Source organism: Sorex fumeus, unplaced genomic scaffold, assembly GCF_029834395.1.
Source record: "Sorex fumeus unplaced genomic scaffold, SorFum_2.1 ptg000043l, whole genome shotgun sequence".
Classification (NCBI taxonomy): Eukaryota; Metazoa; Chordata; class Mammalia; order Eulipotyphla; family Soricidae; genus Sorex; species Sorex fumeus.
In genome coordinates, this window is record NW_026606100.1 from 42,843,400 (window position 1) to 42,864,203 (window position 20,804).

The 20,804-nt window shown below is 41.0% G+C and overlaps 1 protein-coding gene across 3 annotated transcripts in view; it reads right to left on the reverse strand.

The window, feature by feature from the left end:
- Positions 1 to 20,325, reverse strand: part of NRAP (nebulin related anchoring protein) — a 77,677-nt gene extending 57,352 nt beyond the window's left edge. Inside the window, exons 1-13 of one of the 3 annotated variants that reach the window (XM_056120656.1) lie at positions 20,091 to 20,325; positions 19,520 to 19,614; positions 18,907 to 18,994; positions 14,863 to 14,967; positions 13,085 to 13,189; positions 10,767 to 10,871; positions 10,041 to 10,142; positions 9,067 to 9,174; positions 8,584 to 8,688; positions 5,902 to 6,006; positions 4,589 to 4,705; positions 2,223 to 2,327; positions 382 to 489 (exon numbers count right to left, since the gene is read on the reverse strand). In XM_056120656.1, the coding sequence (XP_055976631.1) occupies positions 382 to 489; positions 2,223 to 2,327; positions 4,589 to 4,705; positions 5,902 to 6,006; positions 8,584 to 8,688; positions 9,067 to 9,174; positions 10,041 to 10,142; positions 10,767 to 10,871; positions 13,085 to 13,189; positions 14,863 to 14,967; positions 18,907 to 18,994; positions 19,520 to 19,614; positions 20,091 to 20,162 (1,320 nt within the window). In that variant the 5' untranslated portion in view covers positions 20,163 to 20,325. The remainder of the gene's footprint in view (positions 1 to 381; positions 490 to 2,222; positions 2,328 to 4,588; positions 4,706 to 5,901; positions 6,007 to 8,583; positions 8,689 to 9,066; positions 9,175 to 10,040; positions 10,143 to 10,766; positions 10,872 to 13,084; positions 13,190 to 14,862; positions 14,968 to 18,906; positions 18,995 to 19,519; positions 19,615 to 20,090) is intronic. The other 2 variants (XM_056120658.1, XM_056120657.1) reach the window with 2 other exon arrangements.
- Between the last annotated feature and the right edge of the window lie 479 nt (positions 20,326 to 20,804).

Sequence of the window (20,804 nt, forward strand, 5' to 3'; positions counted from 1 at the left end):
TCGAGTGGGCCCAGTAACATCTCCATTGTGAGACTTCTTGATACTGTGTTTGGCATAAATCAACCCACCCACCCACTCACCAACCTATGCCAAATACATACTTGGGAAACTGGTGGAATTTCAAATTGGATGACACTCATCCTTTTATCTTCCTCTTTCAGAAACTGAAAGCTTTTATTCCCATGGATCAATTGATGAATAAATTGAAGCTTTTGAAAAATGTTAAGGGTTTTGCCTGGCCTTGGCAAATTGTTATACTGATTAACAATTTAGAAACTCTTGTGGGCCAAAAGGCTAAGGAAGGTTAAAAAGGAATTGGCTGAAATGTTCATGCCCCATCTTCTCCCACCCCAAGTGTCGAGGATCAACAAAGCGACTCACATTGCTGGCCAGACTTGCAACTTTCATGGCATGGAGAGTCCGTTTGTCCATACCAACCCCTTCATAGTGGCCTCTCATGTGGTTCTTGTAATTTTCTTTGTATTTGTTCTGCATGAAAATATGATACTGTCAGCAAACACAGTCTCTTTCTGGCTTGGTAGAGATAGACTATACATTTTCATGCGCTACACTGAATGTCTAAGTGACTAAGCAGAACCAATTTAAGTAGTGAGTCTATCACTGAATTTAAAAAAACAAAAACAACAACAACAAAATACCTTAGAACTGTTCTTAAATTTTAAACAAGCATAAGAAGTTAGATGAAGGAAAGCATACAAAACAACAGGTTCTGATGGGCACAGACAGCATAACTCAGGCCTGATTTTGATGAATATTTGCCACTGTGAATACACTGCATTTTCCCAGCCTGAAGTCTATGAGGATGGAGTCCTCCAATATCCAAGCACTGACAGTAAAAGCCCCACGTGCAAAGCCCCATGCTGGGTACTGGTACTAGTCACCACATTTAGAAATACTATCACCTCTCTGTCTAAATAAATGATGAAACCTGAGCTCTGCCAAAATCTGCCATATTTATATCACAGATTGGATGCCATTGCAACCGTGTGGAATCATGATGCTTTGCCCCAAATTCAGTCTATCAAATAGAGAGCAAAGTGGGGTGACAGGAAGTCATATATGAGGGGATCTGAGTAGTTTCTGATAAAACTCTATTAAAACCAGAAACCCTAGGAGGTCATCAAGATGCAGAGAAGCAGAGTATTTAAACAGGCACAATTATATTTTTCACAGTTATCACAGCACTCTGTGAGGAGGGAGATGTTATACCCATCTTACGGATGGACAAAATAGCTCAAAAAGCTTAAATAATTTCCCAAATTCAGCCATTTGGCTAATTATAGAACCAGATAAACCAGTTCCAACGATAGTGCTTTCTTTTAAAAAAATTTTTTTTTGGTTCACACCTGGAAGTGCTCAGGGGCTACAACAAGTCTAATACTCAGGGATCAATCATGGTGGCACTTGGGAACAAACCCATGTAGTGCCCAGGATTCAATCCTGGTCTCCTGCATAAAAATATATATATATGCACTCAGCACTTTGAGCAATTTCTGCATCCCCAAAATTGATGCTGTTGGACACTGCAGTTTTGCAGAGAAAATTTTTCACCGAACCTCGTGGAGTCCCTTGCAGTTAAAAATTTTAGCTTTGGACATGGCTCAGAAAAAAAGTACGATCACAATCTGCCATGGGTAGTTGGTACTCTTAAGGAGATACCACCAGATAGTTCCTGTGAATTTCTCAGTTCCCAAATGCCACTCAAGTACATAGGTGCTAATCTGTAAGATAGGAACCAACCATTGGCTCCTCAGGTAACTGTGAGGGTTAAAGGAGTTTAACTAAGAAACACAAAGTTGCATGCTCAGCCAAGCTCTCATCAGCAGCCAGCACTAGGAACCAGATACTGCACTACATGAAGGATGCAGAAAGGTAGTCTGTCTGCCCCAAGTAATCAAGTCAAGTATATGGCAAGAGTCATGGCTGAATCTAACCCTGCATGGACCAGTTCTAACAAGTAATAGAACATTGCATGAACCAATCCCGGCAAGCAATCTAAATAGTGCATGGACAAAGCTAGGCAGGCCATCTATAATGCAATGCCCCGGCTGGCAATCTAATACTGCATAGACCAGTACTGGCAGGCAATCTAAATCAAAATTCACAGGAATCTGTGTCATGCTTTTCCAAGACACTTCCACACAAGCTTAGGAGCTTCATAAAAGGAACATATAAAAATGTTTTGCCATTGAAAAACTCACATCACTGGTGAATTTTGAGATCTTGCTCACATTCCTGAATTGAGGTGTTTCACAGTAGTTGATACTGTGACCTTTACTACTTTCCAAGTCTTTCTTATACTCCACCTTGGAAATCAAAACACCAGATGCACAATAGAATCAAACCCAACATCATTTTTTAAAATGCCACCAGGACTCAACCAGGTTGGGTTTTGATTGATTTTTGTCTGGGATGTTTTGGTTGGTTTGATTTGGGCTGAACCCAGCAGTGCTCAGAGCTTACTCGTAACTCTGTTCTCAGAGGTCATTCTTGGCATGCTTGGGGTACTAAGACAATGCAAGGGATATAAGGTATATAAGGCAATTGCCTTAATCTCTGCTCTATTGCTTCTGTCCTGAATTTCTTTTACTTTTTTTATAAAACTTTTAACCCAGAATTTTTAAATACAAGGCATAGAAGAGTATTATTTTTGGGGAATGAAGAGTATTATTTTATTTTCAGACAATAAGTATATAAATAACCAATTTGATTCTGAAAATTGATAGTATAAAGTCCCCTTCAAGAGCAAATATTGGTAAGGTTGGCCAACAGTCAATTGGCAGGAAGTGACTTTTGGAGTCATATCTAGACTTATAGTCATGCTCTGTTTCTTGATCTGCTTCTGGTTTCACAGATGTGCTCATAGAATAAATTTGCTCATTTATCCTATGCTTTCAATAAAATTTAATTAAAGAAGTAATCTTTACAAAGGTGTACAATAAATGAGACCACTGACAGATGCAATGTCTCCTCATTTTAAGAGGGCTGGCAAGTTCAGCCCTCCTGAGTTGCTGGATGTAACATGAGTATAGTGATATACTAGACTCCAAGTCAGCCCAAGTAATTGGAGAAGGCAGCTGAAGGCTGATTACCAGAGAGAGAGGTAGGGTTGGACTTTTTCCTGGGTACACATGAGGACAAGAAGAAATGGAAGTTCCCCTGTGATCTCTGGCCAAAGGAAATATGATTTGTTATTCTATCCTATAAAGTTAATAATAGTAACATACCTTTGAAAGATGTAATGCTCACAGTATGATATAAAAGTAGAAAAACACAAAACTATATATGCAAGTTATCATACCACAACTATGTAATTTTATATCAATATTTTATAATAGAATCACATAGATAATGATCAAAATGTCTACAGTGTTATTTCTGCAGGTGAAATTGCACCATTATCCTGTTGATTCCAGTCCTGTCCCTAGAAGTCTATACGGACTGAGAGGGGACACAAACTTCACCTTTCCAGGCATATGACACAGGCAAGACTGGAGATTGAGATGGTCCATCCACATCTAAACTTCTGTGGATCCAGGGTGAGGTTTAGTGAAATGTCTAGATAGCCAATATTTTACGATTTGTGGGTCATACCAACTACTCATCCTTGTAATTTGAAAGCATTCCTAACTAGTAGGTTAAAAACATGGTGTGGTTATGCCCCAATTAAATAATTTATTTACAAAATTGGCCAACTGAGCTCTGACCTAGAGCCTCAGAACTATTTGGAATATTTATGCAAATGAAGACTCTAAGGCCTTGGCATTCATCTATTGCTTTAACTAGGGTCAGACCACAGTTTGCCCTAAAGTGACATTTGGGGTATAGGACTGACCTTCAGAGGTTAGAGAAGAAAAATATTGTAAGATATTTGCAAATCTGTTTCCGAGTTGCAGGTAACTTGTTATACAAATACTTTTAATAGCCTTTTTTCTTCCCAAAGCAAAATTTTGCCAGCTCTAATGTCTTCGTGATCCAGATAATAAAGGCACTTCAGAGAAGCTATGGAAGAGTCTTAGGGTATGAACGATATGGGGGTCTAGAAGGAATATTTCCTCGCAAAGCCCTTCTAACAATTCTAAAACTCTTAATCATTGGGTATGCAAACAAAACAGGCTCTCTGGCAGCAAATTAAGCTTTAAAGGTAAGGGAAATTCATATGGTACATGTTACACAACTCTCAGGACTCTATGATAATATAAGAGATTCCATGCCAGAAACACTTTTCTCAGTCTTAGATTTCTGCTTGATAATAATGTTATCTTGTTATAAAGGTTGGAGCAAATGCAATATCCTGGTGACCAGAAATCTATTGTCTAGATTTTGAGTATCTACAGTTTTGGGGGGAAATTGGGACAAGATTTTGAAACATCAGAGAAAAACTGAAATTCATTTGTCTCTAAGATCTCTTATGAATTGCTGTTTAAAGGCACATTCGGTCTTGGGAAGCTGGTAGTTCTGGTGAGACCCATGTCAGATGTCAAGGTCTTCCATCCTGGGGTCATGGGGCCGGTCCCTAGGAGACAGCAGAAGGACAGCACTGAAGGTGACTGCCACCCATACTCACCTCACTCACAAGCTTGTTCACACTCTGAGCCCGTTTAAGAACCAAGTTGTCTTGGGCAGAGAGGGAGTGATAGTGAGCTGGCCCCTTCATCTTACTGTAGTCTTGCCTGTATTTTATCTGAAAGAACACACAAAGAATGTCAGGAATTGGTGCTGGCAGACTTTTCATATCAACATTCACTAAATATAAAGTTATGATGGAAGACAGTCTTCTTTTCTTCATTCATTCCATAGCCTTTTGGACTCATTTGTATCACTGCCTTACTGTTGCTTTCCACACCTTTTACACCCAGATGATACCCTCTGCACAAGGAAAGTCTTAAACATGGGACTGGAGCAATAGTACAGTGGGTAGGGCACTTGTCTTGAACACAACCAACCCAGGTTTCATCCCCAGCATCCCATAAAGTCCCCTGAGCACTGCATGAGTGATTCCTGGGTATAGAGCCAGGAATTACCCTTGAGTATCACAAAGTGTGGTCCAAAAACAAACACACAAACAAAAAGAACATCCCGAACATATTCCAAACCCTTCCTGTCCTTGACTTTACTCTGTCTTTGTCACCTCGCTCGAGGGATAGAGTCCCTTTCTTTCCCTTTCAGGGAAAAAGCGCACAACTATGGACACATGAGTAATAAAATAAATGCATGGTAACAAAGTCAGGGAGAAAGCAAAGGGAGGGGGAATGAAATGACAGATGTCTGTGCTAGACCAAGTCCAAGTTGGCTGGTTGGCTTGACAGTGAACATTCACTTTACCAAGTTTATTTATAGACCCTCTTTAAGGGATGGTCAGCTGGCCAACATTCTGCAATTAAAAATATTTATATCAACCGAGTCACACCCAGTCTGAAAATCACAGGAATTATTTTCATCAGCAACCCCCCAATTTCTAGAAAGATTCTTCTGACTACATCTCTCCTGTGCCCCGCTATTCTGACTGAACCAGCAATGGCTTCAACTGATGGAGAATGAGCTATGCTGTTTGCCTGTGCCAATCTCCTTGAAGCAGGAGACTGTGACCAAACAGTCCAAATGTTACCAAAGAAGTTGATACCAAAAAGCTGTATAGACACTGACTCTTCTCAGCTCAGCTCAGAGTCATACATCCCTCCATCACTTTTATTTTTTTAATTTTTTTAATGTAGGGGTATTGCTATTTATTCAGCCATTGATTAGGCTGATTGAATTGGGACTCTATCACTTTTAGAAAACACAGTCACACAGCCCTCCAGCACTTTCAGTACACACAATCCTCAAAATCACATTCCTCTTCCTCTGGTGGTTCCCTAGTTGTTCCAAGATGGTACTTACATTACTAGCAAGTTCATTGGCTTTCTTGGCATTCTGATAAGCTGGTGTGATCATGGCCGGAAAGCTGCCTTTTCCCCTTTGTTCTTCACTTTCTTCCGAGTAACCCTGATGGTCAACAGAAAACTTTCATCAGTAGTATTTCTCGCAACCTCCTTTCCAGTGGGCGAGAGAAAAGCTATGATCTCTCTCCTACAGCCCATCACTGGAGTAGCCATTCTTGCTGTCCACTCCAGTGATCACCTGGGGAGCAGTACTATGTGGTCAACATGATAGACACTGAAGAGCAGCCTGGCTTAATGGTGCTCAGCACATAATTAGCACCAAATAGATGTTGACTACTACTAAGGTCATCAACCCCATTTTCACAAGAGAAATCAAGAATCCCCTCATCTCCCAGGCAACTGTGTGATGGAGTATTCCTTCTTCATTGATACCAGGAAAGGAGTCTCAAGTGCTACCTTTCTCTGGAAGATTAGCAGATCTATGCAGAGATTGTCAACAACCCTGCCTTCCTCAGTGATGGATGTGAAGAAAGAATATTCTATGACTTTTTGAATATTTGTAGATAGAAGCTGGGGAGGGAATTAACATTGCTGTAAGGTGATTTAAAATGACACTAAATGTCTGCTTGGAAGTATCAGAACTGAGTCTTCATTTCATTCTTGTTCCTCCATTCATACTTACTCCCTTCCACTAAGGGGATCTTAGCTCTCTGGAAGCTTCCTTCACAATCTCTGTGGAAATCTCCCCTGCCATGTACTTCAAGACCCAGTAAAGTCTCATTTTTCCCTGGGGATCTTATACCTGGTCCAGACCTTCCTCAGGTGCACTGCTTTCTCGATTGTATGCCCACACAGTTTGCCTACAAGTCTGAAGCAGCCCTTGGTCTGCTCCCTTGGCCTCATTACTTTTTTGGCCTCTGACCACCTCTAAGGCGGGGGTCTGCCTACTCAGAGGGAGGCCTGCCCATGTGTGTCAGCAAGACAGCTGGTTCAGATGAGAACACCCAGGATTCCTCTTTAGTCAAGGATGGCAACTGTTTGAACTTTATGTTTGGTTTCCAAGTTAAAAAAATCTTAGGGGAGGGAGAAAGAGAGAGAAATGAAAGAAAAATAGAGGGAGGGAGGGAGGGAGGGAGGAAAAGTCACTAGAACTATTTTGTTTCATTTTGCCTATTCTGTTTTATATTGTAAAGTTGATTAGCAGCTTCATATTTTACTGCCTGTCACCACATGTTATGTATATAATTCTTTTGGTACAATATTTCTTCTTACTGGGGACTTGACTGACTGCAAATAATAAATTGAACACATGGGATAGTCCATTAACCTAAAAATATATTCACCCATTAGGAAGAGGAATGGTTTGTTGGCTCTACAGCTATTTATAGTTTATCTAAGAGCGTGTGTGCTTCTCTTTAGCCCTTCTCCTCAGGCCCTGGCAAATCCCACTAACTCACATAGTGAAATGTCACACCAACAGTCCCCTCAACAGCTGCCAGCAGTGCCATCAAACAACACTGGCTATGATTCCTGTGTTGGTTATTCACATAACTGGAAACACTCTAATCATCAAGAACCAACCACTGCACTATCAACACACAAGCCATTGATATGTACAGAAGTGGTCAGATATAAATAAGAAAATATATATCATGAACTAGTGGCCAATCGAGCCTCTCCAAGCATAGGATAAAATATCAGTACCAAACACAGACGCCAAGTCCTTGTGATTTTTTAAGTTGTCCTGAGCCCTCTAAATAACATATTTAACACACAGAGTCCATAAAACACATATTTTCATTGCGCTAAAAGATCCTTGAAGTAACTTATTATGAACTTTAATAAAATGGCTTTTTCATGCCAAACAACACTTTTTGCTCAAATAAAAATAATGCAAGGGTAACACAAGCTATCCACACACATCCTTAGTGGTGAAAAGTCATATATGTTGTAGAGTCTACAAAATCAGACTCTGGTACAATTTAGAAAAATAGATGAAATAAGCCCACCGAATGTACTCTTCTAGTACATACACTTGGTTGTCCAATATTATTCACTTAGAAACATAAAAAAAAATAATGTTTCTCTTTCCCTCTACACTATCTGGTGCCAGAAAATAGATGAGTATGCAAATAAAAATTAGGTCATAACTTTCATCTCAACCTTTTTAACACCTTGTCAAGATGTAGTTCATTTAAGAAACAAAATCGGGAAAGAGGTTTTCATTCTTTACATGTAGCTTTATCAAGCTGCTTAATTAAGAATCCATTTGTTAAGAGAATGAATCCTGCTACTCAAGAGCTCGGTATTTTCCAAGACATACTTTAATAACTACCTCCATGCATAGGCAATGATGGGCTATCAAGAAGTGTGCCTTAGTTCTTCGGGAGATATTCTTAAATGAATGAATGAACACTTGAGAATGCTTCATTTTGGGCAAACCTATCATATCCCTATCTTCCTTGATTAGAGGGAAGGTACTGGGAATCTATTTCCTAAGAAGGGTCTTGTGTAATTGTTTGATCCTTTCAGACTTGGAAAATCTGCTTTTCATCAATAGAGCAAAGCTAAGGCACAGTCAGACCTGTGTACAGGCACATGGGCTGGGTCTCAGGCTAATTGTTTGATATCATGAGAGCTGACGATGGGAAAGTCTCTCTGAAAGTCATTTTTCTCATACCTGACCAGACAGGGTCGCGCATTCCTTTGTCAATGTGCCCTCGGCTCCAACAGCTGGACCAACCATCCCCTTCATTTCCCTTTGGTACTGTTGATGGTACCTCACCTATTGGGAGAGAAAGCACAAATCCAACAAATTTAACCTTCTCGGCACAGGGGCCCAAATGACAACAAATGTATACTCTGGGGGAGGCATTTTTGTTTCTTTTTGCTATTTGGGTCCAAGGAGTGTTCCTTAAATAGGAAAGTACCAGAGCATTACCCTGACAAAAATAATTTAAAAAACAAAACCCACACAGTATTCCCTGGCACACTGAGCACTGTTGGGAAGACTCAATCTCCTGAATTCTTTTTATTTAAAACTATGAAAGGAAGCTCCTGCTGGAGTTCAAAGAGCATGAAAAGGTAGACCAGAAGTTGTCGCACCAGGTCCAGGGAACTTCCTCCTTCCTCCCCTACATGACAACGTGTTGTGGATACTTACATCACTTGCCAGTTCATTGGCTCTTTTGGCTATCTGATAAGCTGGGGTGATCATAGCAGGAAAACTGCCTTTTCCTCTCTGTTGTTCACAGGCCTCTGTGTATCTCACCTGCAAAATTAGAATAAATGCAATCACTCCTAAGGCCATCAGGATAATGAGTGCGAAGATCAGTACAGTTAGCTTCCATAACATCCTGCTGGTCCTTACCACACAACTTAGAACAACACTTCTGGCTTATTTTTCTAGGAATCAAATGCGTCTAATCTACCTTTTAATTCTCAATATACAACACAGCTCCAGGCACACAAAAAGCCTCAATGTGGAATCATGCACATATTTGTGAAATATCTAGTATGTACCAGATAGCCAATCTGGGCAGAGAAATAGAGTTTCTGCTCTCAAAAAACTGCAGGTGAAATATGGGAGATAATTAAAGCTTCCCAATACACAGAAACCACTCAATACACTAGGCCTGCAAGCATGCTTCCACTTCCCTTCAGAAGAACAAGGAACTCTTGGTCTTAAGCTCTGAACCAGTGGACATGTGGTAGAAATTCTCTCGAAATTCTGTCTGATAATTTGCAGAGGCCAAGAACAGAATTCTTCAAGATTAGACTAATATATCAGGCTTTCACAAAGCCTATGCTAATGGACTCTTTTGACTCAACCTAGACCTTAGTTCCTTTTCTTTTTCCAATTTTTGAATTGAATTATTTTTATTTTATAAGGTTTTTTCAGAGTCATTTATTACATTCGTTATTCCAACACCAATCCCACAACCATTACACCTTCTCACCACCACTATTTCGAATTTTACTACCACCACCCAAGCCTGCCCCAAAAGCAATGGACCTTAGTTCATCCTGGCCCCATCCATGACTGAGATACTCTTAACAGTCTCCCTCCGTCCACATTCAAATCAGGAAGACTAGAGAGAATCATGGAGGAGGATCCCTGCATCTATCATTCCTTACATCACTTTGATGTTGTCCTGCCTTGGCCCGCAGCAGCTCTGGTGTATCAGCCACTGTGGAGAACCTAGAGATGCGCTCGTCGTGGCCTCGCTTGTATTCCACCTGTGGAGGAGACAGCAGAGGCAAGGTCACACCCAGAAGCCTCTGTGCAGCCTCTCAAATAGTCCCCACCCTCAAGACAATCCTGCAGTAAGTCCACCTGGCTGGCTTTAGGGCTCAATAGAAAATGTCCAGATGCTGCCAGAAGTCTGAAAGAGAGCCAAACCTTGCTGGACACAAAATACTGACTTTGCCTCATCTCCAAAACAATAGTAGAACTACTCCGTTTTATAAACAAAGGCTGGAGAGTGAAAGGATTGACCAGTTGACTTCTGAGTTTAAATCCCCAGACTTCCAGGTTCAAAGTCCAAACTCTGAATAAAACAGCTATGCCAAGATTGAGGAAGATCTACCAGCCAATGGATAAAAATCAGTGTCCTTAATATTAAGGCGACCTCAAAGAACTGTTTCGCACAGTCTTTGTATGAGCAACCTGGTTTTCTCTCCATTTCATAGATACAATCTAATCAAGACACAGGATAACTGATGGAAAATACAGGAGCATGATTGTCTCCACAATATTATATTATCAGTACCCAAGCAGTCTCAACAGTTGTTTTTAACACCTGGGAACTCATGAATGACAGAATCGACATGATGCATAGCGAACATATAAAAGACACTCACTTGACTGGCCAGCTGGTTGGCTTTTTTGGCCCTTTGGTAAGCAGGTGTGATCATGGCTGGAAAGCTCCCCTTGCCCTTCTGTGGCTCATAGTCTTCTGTAAATTCCTGTTGGCCAGAACCAATGTTAGTATGAGAACCAATATGTTGTCAGAGCAGAACTAATACAACTGGAATAGCATGTGCCATCAGAACCCATGGACGGGATTTATAAGATATTTGGAAAATATTCCAGTCACCTAGAATGAACTGGGAAATGGTATTCAACTGGAGGTTTGAATAACACCTTCACAATGTGAAGAAATCATATTTCTCAGATCAAAGATGATTATATTATATTATGCATGATTACATTATGCAAAGCCTATTTCCCAGATCTCAATGCTTATATTAAGTGAAACCAAGCACTGCACAGCTCAGAAGACCCAAAGACCCCTTGGCTCAAAGACTTAGAGAGCATATGATGATGGAAACTGTTCTATAGTCACCCACTAGAGCTAGCATTGCTAAGCATACCTGTCCAATGAGTATTTTTCCCCTCTAAATTTTTGAGTACACGTAACCCGAGTTCGATTCCTCCGCCCCTCTCGGAGAGCCCGGCAAGCTACCGAGAGTATCTTGCCCACACGGCAGAGCCTGGCAAGCTCCCTGTGACGTATTCGATATGCCAAACACAGTAACAACAAAGTCTCCAATGGAGATGTTACTGGGCCCGCTCGAGCAAATCGATGAACAACGGGAGGGTCTTTACCTTTACCTTTAATGATTACTTTTCTTAACAATAGCTGTCACTTTAGCATATTTTATATGTTTTCTTTTCCTTTCTCAAAGCAAAAAATTATTTAAGACTAACAATGTTTGCCGAAGTGGTTTCCACAAAGGATAGATTCTCCAGGTGTGTGGAAGGGACTAGAGCCATATTTCCCAAAGTGGGGAACCCTAAGTGTATAAGCTGAGGGGGGATGGGGAGGACACTGGGACAATCTAGTGGAGTAGTAGCAGTTTCAGGTGAATAAGGGAACACTGATGTTTGTTTGCTTATAGAAACAAGGGAGCCATTGAGCAATTGCCTTCTGAAAAGGGGTCAGCATGTCCAATAAGTTTGGTTATCTCTGGACGCACAGGCACAGGATGCTGATAACTAAGGAGTCCCATGATGTGGGCTAAATTTGCCTTTCCTATCTGAATACCTAAAGTGTTCCTTAAGGAACTAAAGGTCAAAAGTCTAACATGGGCCTCAAGACTGGTTCCCTCCACAAGCTCTAGAAAAGATTTCACCTTTTCTAGCTTCTAGAGACTGCCACATTCCTTAGTTTGTGACTCCAACTGGCTTTGACCCTTGCTTCTGTTGTCACCTCACTTTGCTCTGAATCTGGTGCTCTTGCTTCCCTCCTTACAAGGATCCTTGTAATTACATCATCAGGGGCATATTCACCCTAATACCCCTGGATAAACTTCTGAACCCAAGACATGCTGTGCCATCACCGTTGAAAAGTCCATTTGGCCATGTAAGGAAATTAACATCTAAATTCCAGGAATCAGGACTTGGAATCTTCTAAGTTCCCCGAATTCACTTTCATTTTGTAATACACGTACCCAACAGCCATTCTGAGAGGCTGAACTCACTACCAGGCAGGGCATGCCAGTCTCGGGCTTCATAGAACACAGGCTGCCTCTCTCATGGGGTGGGGGCAGTGGAGGGGGGAGGCGCCTCTGTTTCACAGAGCCAGCTGATCTGATCATTAGTCCATAGAGTCTGACTCTACATTTTCATTTTTTCTTCTTTTGTTTCTCTTCCTCTCTTTAAATTTTCCTTATTATTATTTAATTTTACAAAAAAAAGTAAGCCTTCAAAATACTAGACATACCCACCACCACCCCATCCCATTGAAAACAAGGTCGTATCTCTTTGTATTTCTCTTTCTCTGTCTATCTCTCTGTCTCTCTCTGTCTCTGTCTCTCTCTGTTTCTCTGTCTGTCTGTCTGTCTCTCTCTCTCTCTCTCTCTCTCTCTCTCTCCACCCCTTCCTCAGATAATCTGACCATGATCTAGGTATGTATGCAGTGTAATTTCCAGATCTTGTAAAATATCAAACTCTTTTATCAAAACTTCATAATGGTCACTGGGAAGATGAGAAACCTACTAGGCTCAAGTGAGTGTTCCAGATATTTTTTCTATTCTTTTTATTATTAATAGACTGAAAGTGTTATAAAAGACTCTTTGGGAGAGGAGAGCTTTGTTCTCTACCACAATCTTCAAAATAAAGGATCACCTCAAGTAAATTGCACATTAATGACTCAAGTAATTTCTCGGGCACTTACCTCACCCAGAGCTTTCCGAGCCTCAACCATCCTTACAATGTCAGGGTCTGGCAGATCTCCTGGGCGCCAAGCATTGTCTTCTCCATATCCTGCCCAATAGGCTCTCTGGAATGGAAGCCCAAATGCATATAAACACATCTCTTGCCATTTGGTTGGCAAATACCCACAGTCCCAGCATCACTCACATATGTTGTCAACGTTAGATGGAAATTATCTTAAAAGACAGAAAGAAGAAAAGTGCCTGCCACAGAGACAGATGGGTGAGGGAAAGTGTGGTGATGATTCAATTAAAAAAATTCTCTGAAAACTAGAAATTCCTATGATTTAGCTGTCACTGTCACTGTCCTCCCGTTGTTCATTGATTTGCTCGAGCGGGCCCAGTAACGTCTCCATTGGAGACTTTGTTGTTACTGTGTTTGGCATGTCGAATACGTCATGGATAGCTTGCCAGGCTCTGCCGTGCGGGCAAGATACTCTTGGTAGCTTGCCGGGCTCTCTGAGAGGGGCAGAGGAATCGAACTCAGGTCAGCCATGTTGGCTGCGTGCAAGGCAAACGCCCTACCGCTGTGCTATTGCTCCCGCCCATGATTTAGCTAAATTGTTCATTCCTTCTAGGCTTTAAAATAACCTGACATCCAAGTAATTTAACTATTGGAATCATAAATATCATAGAAGAGTTCCACCTTTAAAGTATCATGTCTTTGCTCATCATCTCCCCAAAACTGGGCAACAGGGAGATGCCATGAACAGGAAATCTGGGATTAATCACCATTATTCAAACAAGCTATAAAAGTGCACTGCAATAATCTGCCTTATAGGCTAAACATTTGGCTAAGCAATTAATATTAAGAATAGAAAAAAAGAGAAAAGGGAAAGCAGAATTTACCTTTTGAGATATTGATATTCTATCTAGGGAAATAAAATTAATGGGGAATAATTAGCAATTAGAACCCCTACAGAGAAAGGGATGGTTGAGATGATGGACTAACTTAGCACCCTTTGAACTTTTGTACAATAAGAAACATATGATGTAAGTGTTGTGTGTCACAATCACGATCATTCTGTTGTTCATCAATTTCCTCGAGCAGGCACCAGTAATGTCTCCTTCATCCTAGCCCTTGAGATTTTAGAAAGTGCCATATTTAAGGCTCTTTCAGGGTCAGGAGAATGAGACCAATCATTGTTACTGGTTTTTGGCATATTGAGTATGCCACAGGGAGTTTGCCAGACTGCCGTGCGGGCAGTATGCTTTCAGTAGCCTGCCAGGTTCTCCAGAGTAAGAGTAGAGATTAAAAAAAAATGGCTAAGAAATTTCTTAATGATGAGGTCGTTCATTGAGAGGGACCACATATTCTTAGGGGTGGTGTGAGGTAGATAAACCCATGGCGTCCAGAAGGCCATGTGGCCAAGGTGAGGATGACAGGCTAGAAAGAAGCAAGTGCAGAAGAGAGGATGTCATCTCAGCAGGGCTCTGGCAGGAGATGACATGGTCTAGGAGGTGGGACAGAGAAACCAGAAATGGGGCAGAGCCCAGGGAAGTGTCCGTGGTGAAAGGAACAGTGATAGAAACTTGGGGTCGGGAGGAAGAGGTCAGCAAGCGTGAGCAAGAAGAGATGTGGTCGCAGCAATGCTAGGAGGCAGAGATGTAGGTCTCATGGAGACAGCTCAGATTCACAGTGGCCACCAGCATAATTTCCTCTAGAACGAGGAATGGTCAGCATTTCACAGGCAGAGCATGACACTCTTTTCTCCAACCCTGACCCTAACTCTTCTCTCACCTCATTCCCCAGTGGCTGCCTGGTAGGTACAGTTGTTCCCTCCTTGGGTTTCATATCCCAGTGAAAGACTGATTTAAACTGTTCACCATCCTCTTGGTCACCAATCTGCACAATGAAGAAGCCATCAGTAATGCTTCCATCAGAGAAAACAAGTAACATAGGGTCCTGAGTCTCAGGTGGGAAGCAGCCTGAGAGCATCCCAGCTCACACTGCACCATCAGTCTCACCGTGGCTGCTTCTGCTCCACCAGCCAGGAGACCCAACAGAGCCCTTGCTGTGTGCGGGGCCCTATGAGCAGTTCAGTTAATGCCCTTATGGCATGTACCAAGTACTCAAGTTAAGTTGACCTCAGAAAACCCTGCAGTCAAGAACCTAAATTAAGAATGGTTCTTAATTTTAGTCTGTGCAACAATCCTACGGGCCCTACAAATTCATGTAGGTGCTCTCCAATACTTTTACAATATTCCCTTTAACATCTTGATACATAATACACCTTGTATTCACTCTTGGGCATAGGTGCAAGGTTGGTGTCAAGGTTTGCGTTTTCCCAGGTAAATACCTGATAATTCTAGTGCCATGTATTAAAAGGTCAGTCTTGCTGCACTCAACTGGGTGGTGCCTCTTTGGGAAATCCAGTGACTGTATAAACTCAGCTCTATTTGTGGGTTTCGTGTTATATTCCACTGGTCTACTGGTACATACTTATGAGTTCATTTTACTACTTTTATAGGAAGTCTTAAAACCCGATAACCTTTAATTTTGTTATTTGAGATTTCTTGGCTATTCAAGAATTTTTGTTTATTCATAAAAATTTCCTAGTTTGCTAGCTTTTATGCAACTCCAAAATGTTTTTTAACACATAAATGGAGAGATCTTTACATTCTTTTTCCCTAGGGATTTTGAGAAACCACTATAAATATCACCAAGACTGAAGCCAGGGTTTCTGGTTGGCAGTTCTACAGATATTTTTTAAGCAGTTCATTTGTCCTGGGGACAATCTTGTGCATTATAGGGTGTTTAGCAGCACAGCTGGTCTCTGGCCTCCAGATGTCCAGCATACTCCTCCCCACTAATTGTGACAATCAAAAGATGATATCACCGTGTGTTCCATGAGGAGTAAAATTACCCTTCTTGCAAAGTTTGATTTAAGGACTCAGAGCTCTGCACACAATAAAAACAGATGATCTGCCTCACTTTCAAGAAGCTCTATTTGCTATCCTCCTCTAGAATACAATCCCTTCACTGAGAAGTGCTTGTCTATAACCACAAGATTTGTGATTATACTAAGAAACAGGAAGAGGGGGAAAGTCGTCAATGTTACTAGTAAGTTAAGGAAACTTGAGGTTAAAGTTTCATTCTCTGAACAGAAAAGAAGCCAGATGTTTTCTCCTAAAACTCAGTTCCCATCTACCAAACGGGAACTTTTCTGTTAGTAATTATTTATGTATTCATGTTTAAAGAGTGACACTTAGAAACAGGAAAATGCTCATCTATCTCAAATACCAACTCACAATCTTTAATTTCCTCCTTCGCTGTGATTAATAATGCACCCCTTAAATTCCTTATTTTAATTTTAGCACACACATGATAAATCTGTGTCCACTGAGGTGACAAAATCTCTGACTTACAAGTAAGAAAGTAATCCATTACATCCCTTGGGGTAGTTTTAAATCGGGGACTTAGAAAAGGATAGGGTTGTCCATTTGATATCTTGTAGAAAAGGAGAAAGTGCTCTCAATTGTTTGTACATACATAAATACATACACCATGTACTCTAATAAATATACAAAAGCACACTAAACACAAACGTATAGAAACATACATACACCCGTACATATGTATAGATATATACTCCATGTATGCATGTATGTATATCCATGCACACATTTACACAGTCATTCACACATACATACATATCCCAGTGTGCACATGTACATAATCATATGCATGCATATATATATATATACATTCACATAAATGCTAACAAATATAAGCACACAGTCCTTAAAGGAAGCTCACATTTCTATATGTAGCTGGAAATAAAATCAGTAATAATCCCAGTCTCATTCCTGCTAGGAACTATCACACAATTAAAAGAGAGTGAATCCCTATTGCCTCAAAGTAAGGTATTGTGCGACCTGGCATGTGACTATAAGGTAGAGACATGGCAGTTGAGGCCCAGTGGAAAGTGCAAAAAAATATAGCCATTAAGGTATTTTTTTTGCTGGGGCAGAGGCATGCCCAACTGTGCTTCAGGGTCTACTCCTGGCTCTGCACTCAGGAATTACTTCTAGTTGTATTTGGGAACCCTATGGGATGTCAGGAATTGAATCCAGGTCCAGTCATGTGCAGGGCAAGTGCCCTACCCTATCGCTCCAGTTCCATTAAGGGATTTTGGGGGGGGGGGGGTCACATCTGGCGATGCACAGGCATTACTCCTGGCTCTGCACTCAGGAATTACCCCTGGTGGTGCTCGGGAACCATATGGGATGCTGGGAATCGAACCCGGGTAGGCCGCGTGCAAGGCAAATGCCCTACGCACTGTGCTATCGCTCCAGCCCCCATTAAGGGATTTTTAAAATGAGAGTATCATATGTAAAGCAGCTTTCCACAGCATAGTACATCTCCTAGTGTCTAATCTATCAAACTCTGGCTACACTGTTGCCAACACATTGGATATCGGAAAACATGAGCTTTTTTCCCCTCCTGGAGTTATCTTCCCACAAAGGTACATGGAGTTGGACCAATGGAGCAGTTTAAGCGACATGTTATGAGCCAGACAAACCTGGGCCTGCAGTTGCTAGCTGCTTGCTAGAGCAGGACAAGTGCTTGACCTTTGTCTCAGCCTCCCCTCATGCTGATAGTATTCAGATGGTTCTTGTGACAAATAAATAAAATGACCTAGTCAAAAGGCTTAGTGTACTCTATGGCACTCTAAGAAGAGTTCAACTCAATATGTACTTTATAGTTGTCTTTGACATCAGACATGAAATGAAAGTCCTAAAAGAATTAAACTTCTTAATAGTCTAGGATTGCTTGTGAATTCTCGAGGCTGATGAATCATTAGGAATTCAACATCTGATGAACAATTCACTGGGCCTGTGTCCAGCAAAATGTGATCATCCTAGTGCCTACTTTATGTCATCATGATGTGTATTAGAAGAGTGAAGAAATTCTACAGTAAGTGCTATATAAAAATTTTAATAATAAATTCACATGCAATGTGAAACCCTTAGCAAAATTAAGTACTTGGAAATATCAAAGTAAAGATAAAGACAGTGTTGGTCTAGTGCACCTGCTCTTGAACAGAATGCAGAAAGTAAATATAAGGAGGGTAACATTAGGAAGGCAGAAGTCTTCCTAGAGAGCCTTTCCACTCTGTGTAATTTGCTAATTTTAGACAGTTGCTAACTCTTCCACAAAGCGACTTCTTTTAGGGTGTAGGGGAGAGAACTTAAATGATTCATCATTATATCAAATGCAAGCTTCGATCAATAGCTAGTTGTTTCACAAGAGACCACTGATCCTTTTTCAAAAGACTGCTTTATCAATACGTCCTTCTGGTCAACCCAACCATGACTCCCAGCAAAATAATTTTGACCTATCCCCTCCCAATGGGAAAGAGGTGGAAAATTTTGAACACTACTGAATCCAGAGAGATTTAAAAGAGAGGAACTAGAGGCTTTTAATGTTCTGTACCAAAATATCATATGGTGGAGGACAAAGTAAATATTCTTGTAAAATGTACTACATTATGTGAACTTTGCTGTATTAGGCACCTACTGTGTGCTTAACTTATTATATGGCTGTGTTCTGAGCTGGCAGACAGATAATAATGGCAACAAGGATCTCAGTTATTTAAGTAAATTGTTCTGAGATTCATCTGTCCTGGCAGGACATTGCTATATTTGCTGAGTTTGAGGAGGACGCTGGTAGGTTAGCATCTGGACAGAGATACTAAAAACAAAAACAAAATCCAACAGGTGCCTGAGCAAAGAGATTAACTTTCAGAGATATTTTAAAATTGAGGATGAAGTAACTTACCCCGGGAATGGCTGCTGAAGATTTTCTCACATTTAGGTTTAACGGGGTATGATAGACACTCGTGAACGTGTTGTTCTTGGGGTTATGACTACACAAACAAAATACAACCAAAATTAGATTGTGCTTTATCTGAGGTGATGGACTATTCTTAAACACACATGGTCATTTTTTCAACCAATCATTATGAAATAATAATTAAGTGCACAGTTTAAAGCAGTGGGTAGGCTTTAAAGAGGGTCAGAGGCAATCAGATAAATTCAACTTAAAGCCCAATATAACTGGAAAGGATCACTTTAAAACTTTCTGAAAAAAAAATTGACAAAGACTCTGGCATTACTTAACAGAAAAATATGTAAAGCTCTGTGGCAGCTACACTGTTCTGCTCGAGATGTTCTGCCCAGGATTCAACCATAGCCATAACTATAGGACAGATTTGGTCTCGTAAGAAATTTGGAAGTTTCAACTTATGCCCCATTACATAAAATCCTGCCTGAGGTTATTTGACTTAAAGGAAAACTTCTGGACTTAACCCTAAAGTTTATTTTGAACCTCTTATTGCATACTTGCTAAAAATTAAAACCCAAGATAGGTGGAATGGCAATCAAACACTTACGCGTGGCAGTATGGCCTTTTCTGGTGACTCACAAAGTTATTAACCGAAAGCATCATCTTGCAAATCTCACAGTGAAAACATGCTTTATGCCAGATCTAGAAATCACATAGAAGGGATTTAGCAAAATTACCTCCTTTCTTATTCTTTTATTTTTTAACTCAGGATTTTTATGTTTCTAGATAAAACTAACATTTAAGAAAATGGCATTTAAACACACACGCGCATATAAATAAATACACTACTAAAATAGGTTAGACAAATAACTTTTGATTGTTTGGGGGTCACACACCACAGTGTTCCTGGGGGGGCTACTTAGAGCTTTGTGCCCAGGGGTGCTCTGGGGACAGCAGTGCCAGGAACCCAGCACAGGCCTTGTGTATGCAAAGTGTCCAATAATAACAATTTTTTACAGTGGAAATTAAATATAAATTGGTAGGGAAAGAAAAAACATGGGTAATATACCTCTCTTACTTTTCTTGGTTGGTGGGTCAGAAAAAAACCCACTTTAGATGAGAAAATCCAGTTTCCATTTTTTTTATGATTCCCAAAGGTTAAGGAAACTCCTACTAACCTGGTCTAGACAGTTGATTTTCTCAGCAGGATATACGCCATACCCACACCTCGAGCAAGCCTGCACGTTCATCTTCAACTCGGTCCTTCTGCCCGTCCAAGAGAGAAAACAACAGAGAGAAACAACAGGCAAGAGATGCCAAGCGCCGAGCCTGCTGTTTTGGTCTTCCCCAAATCCCAACAACTGTTAAATTCCTGTGGGCACCCCAAGCAGTTCCAGTCCGACCTCCGCTTCCCTTTGCTGACCTTCCTTTAGCTTGAAGTCAGCAGCGGGATGGCTTTTAAAGCCACCACTTACTCAGGGGGCTATTTTGGCGACTCGCTCAGCACGCATGCGTCGGAGGAAAGGTAGAGGTATTTCGAGCTGACACGCTTCTCGAAATAGAAAAGTGAAGTCACAATGGCATCGTGTTGATGTGAGTGACCAAATCCCGAGTGTGATCGGGCAGCAAGGCGCGGTTTCATAGGAGCTGTGCTCATACCCCAAGAAAAGCACCCAAAAGAGTCTCTCGTCCAGCAATCAAATTAGAAAGGCTTGCAGCATGAGCCCTGTGACTAAAGCAGAGAGGCCAGCTCCCCCCCTTGTACAGGGAATCAGCAAGACTGATTCACCCTTCAGTGGGGCTCAGGGGGTTATACGCCGTTACCGGATTTTAGCTTTATCTGTTTGAGGTTTGTTGTTGTTGCCAATTTAAGTTTTTGTTGGTGTATTTGG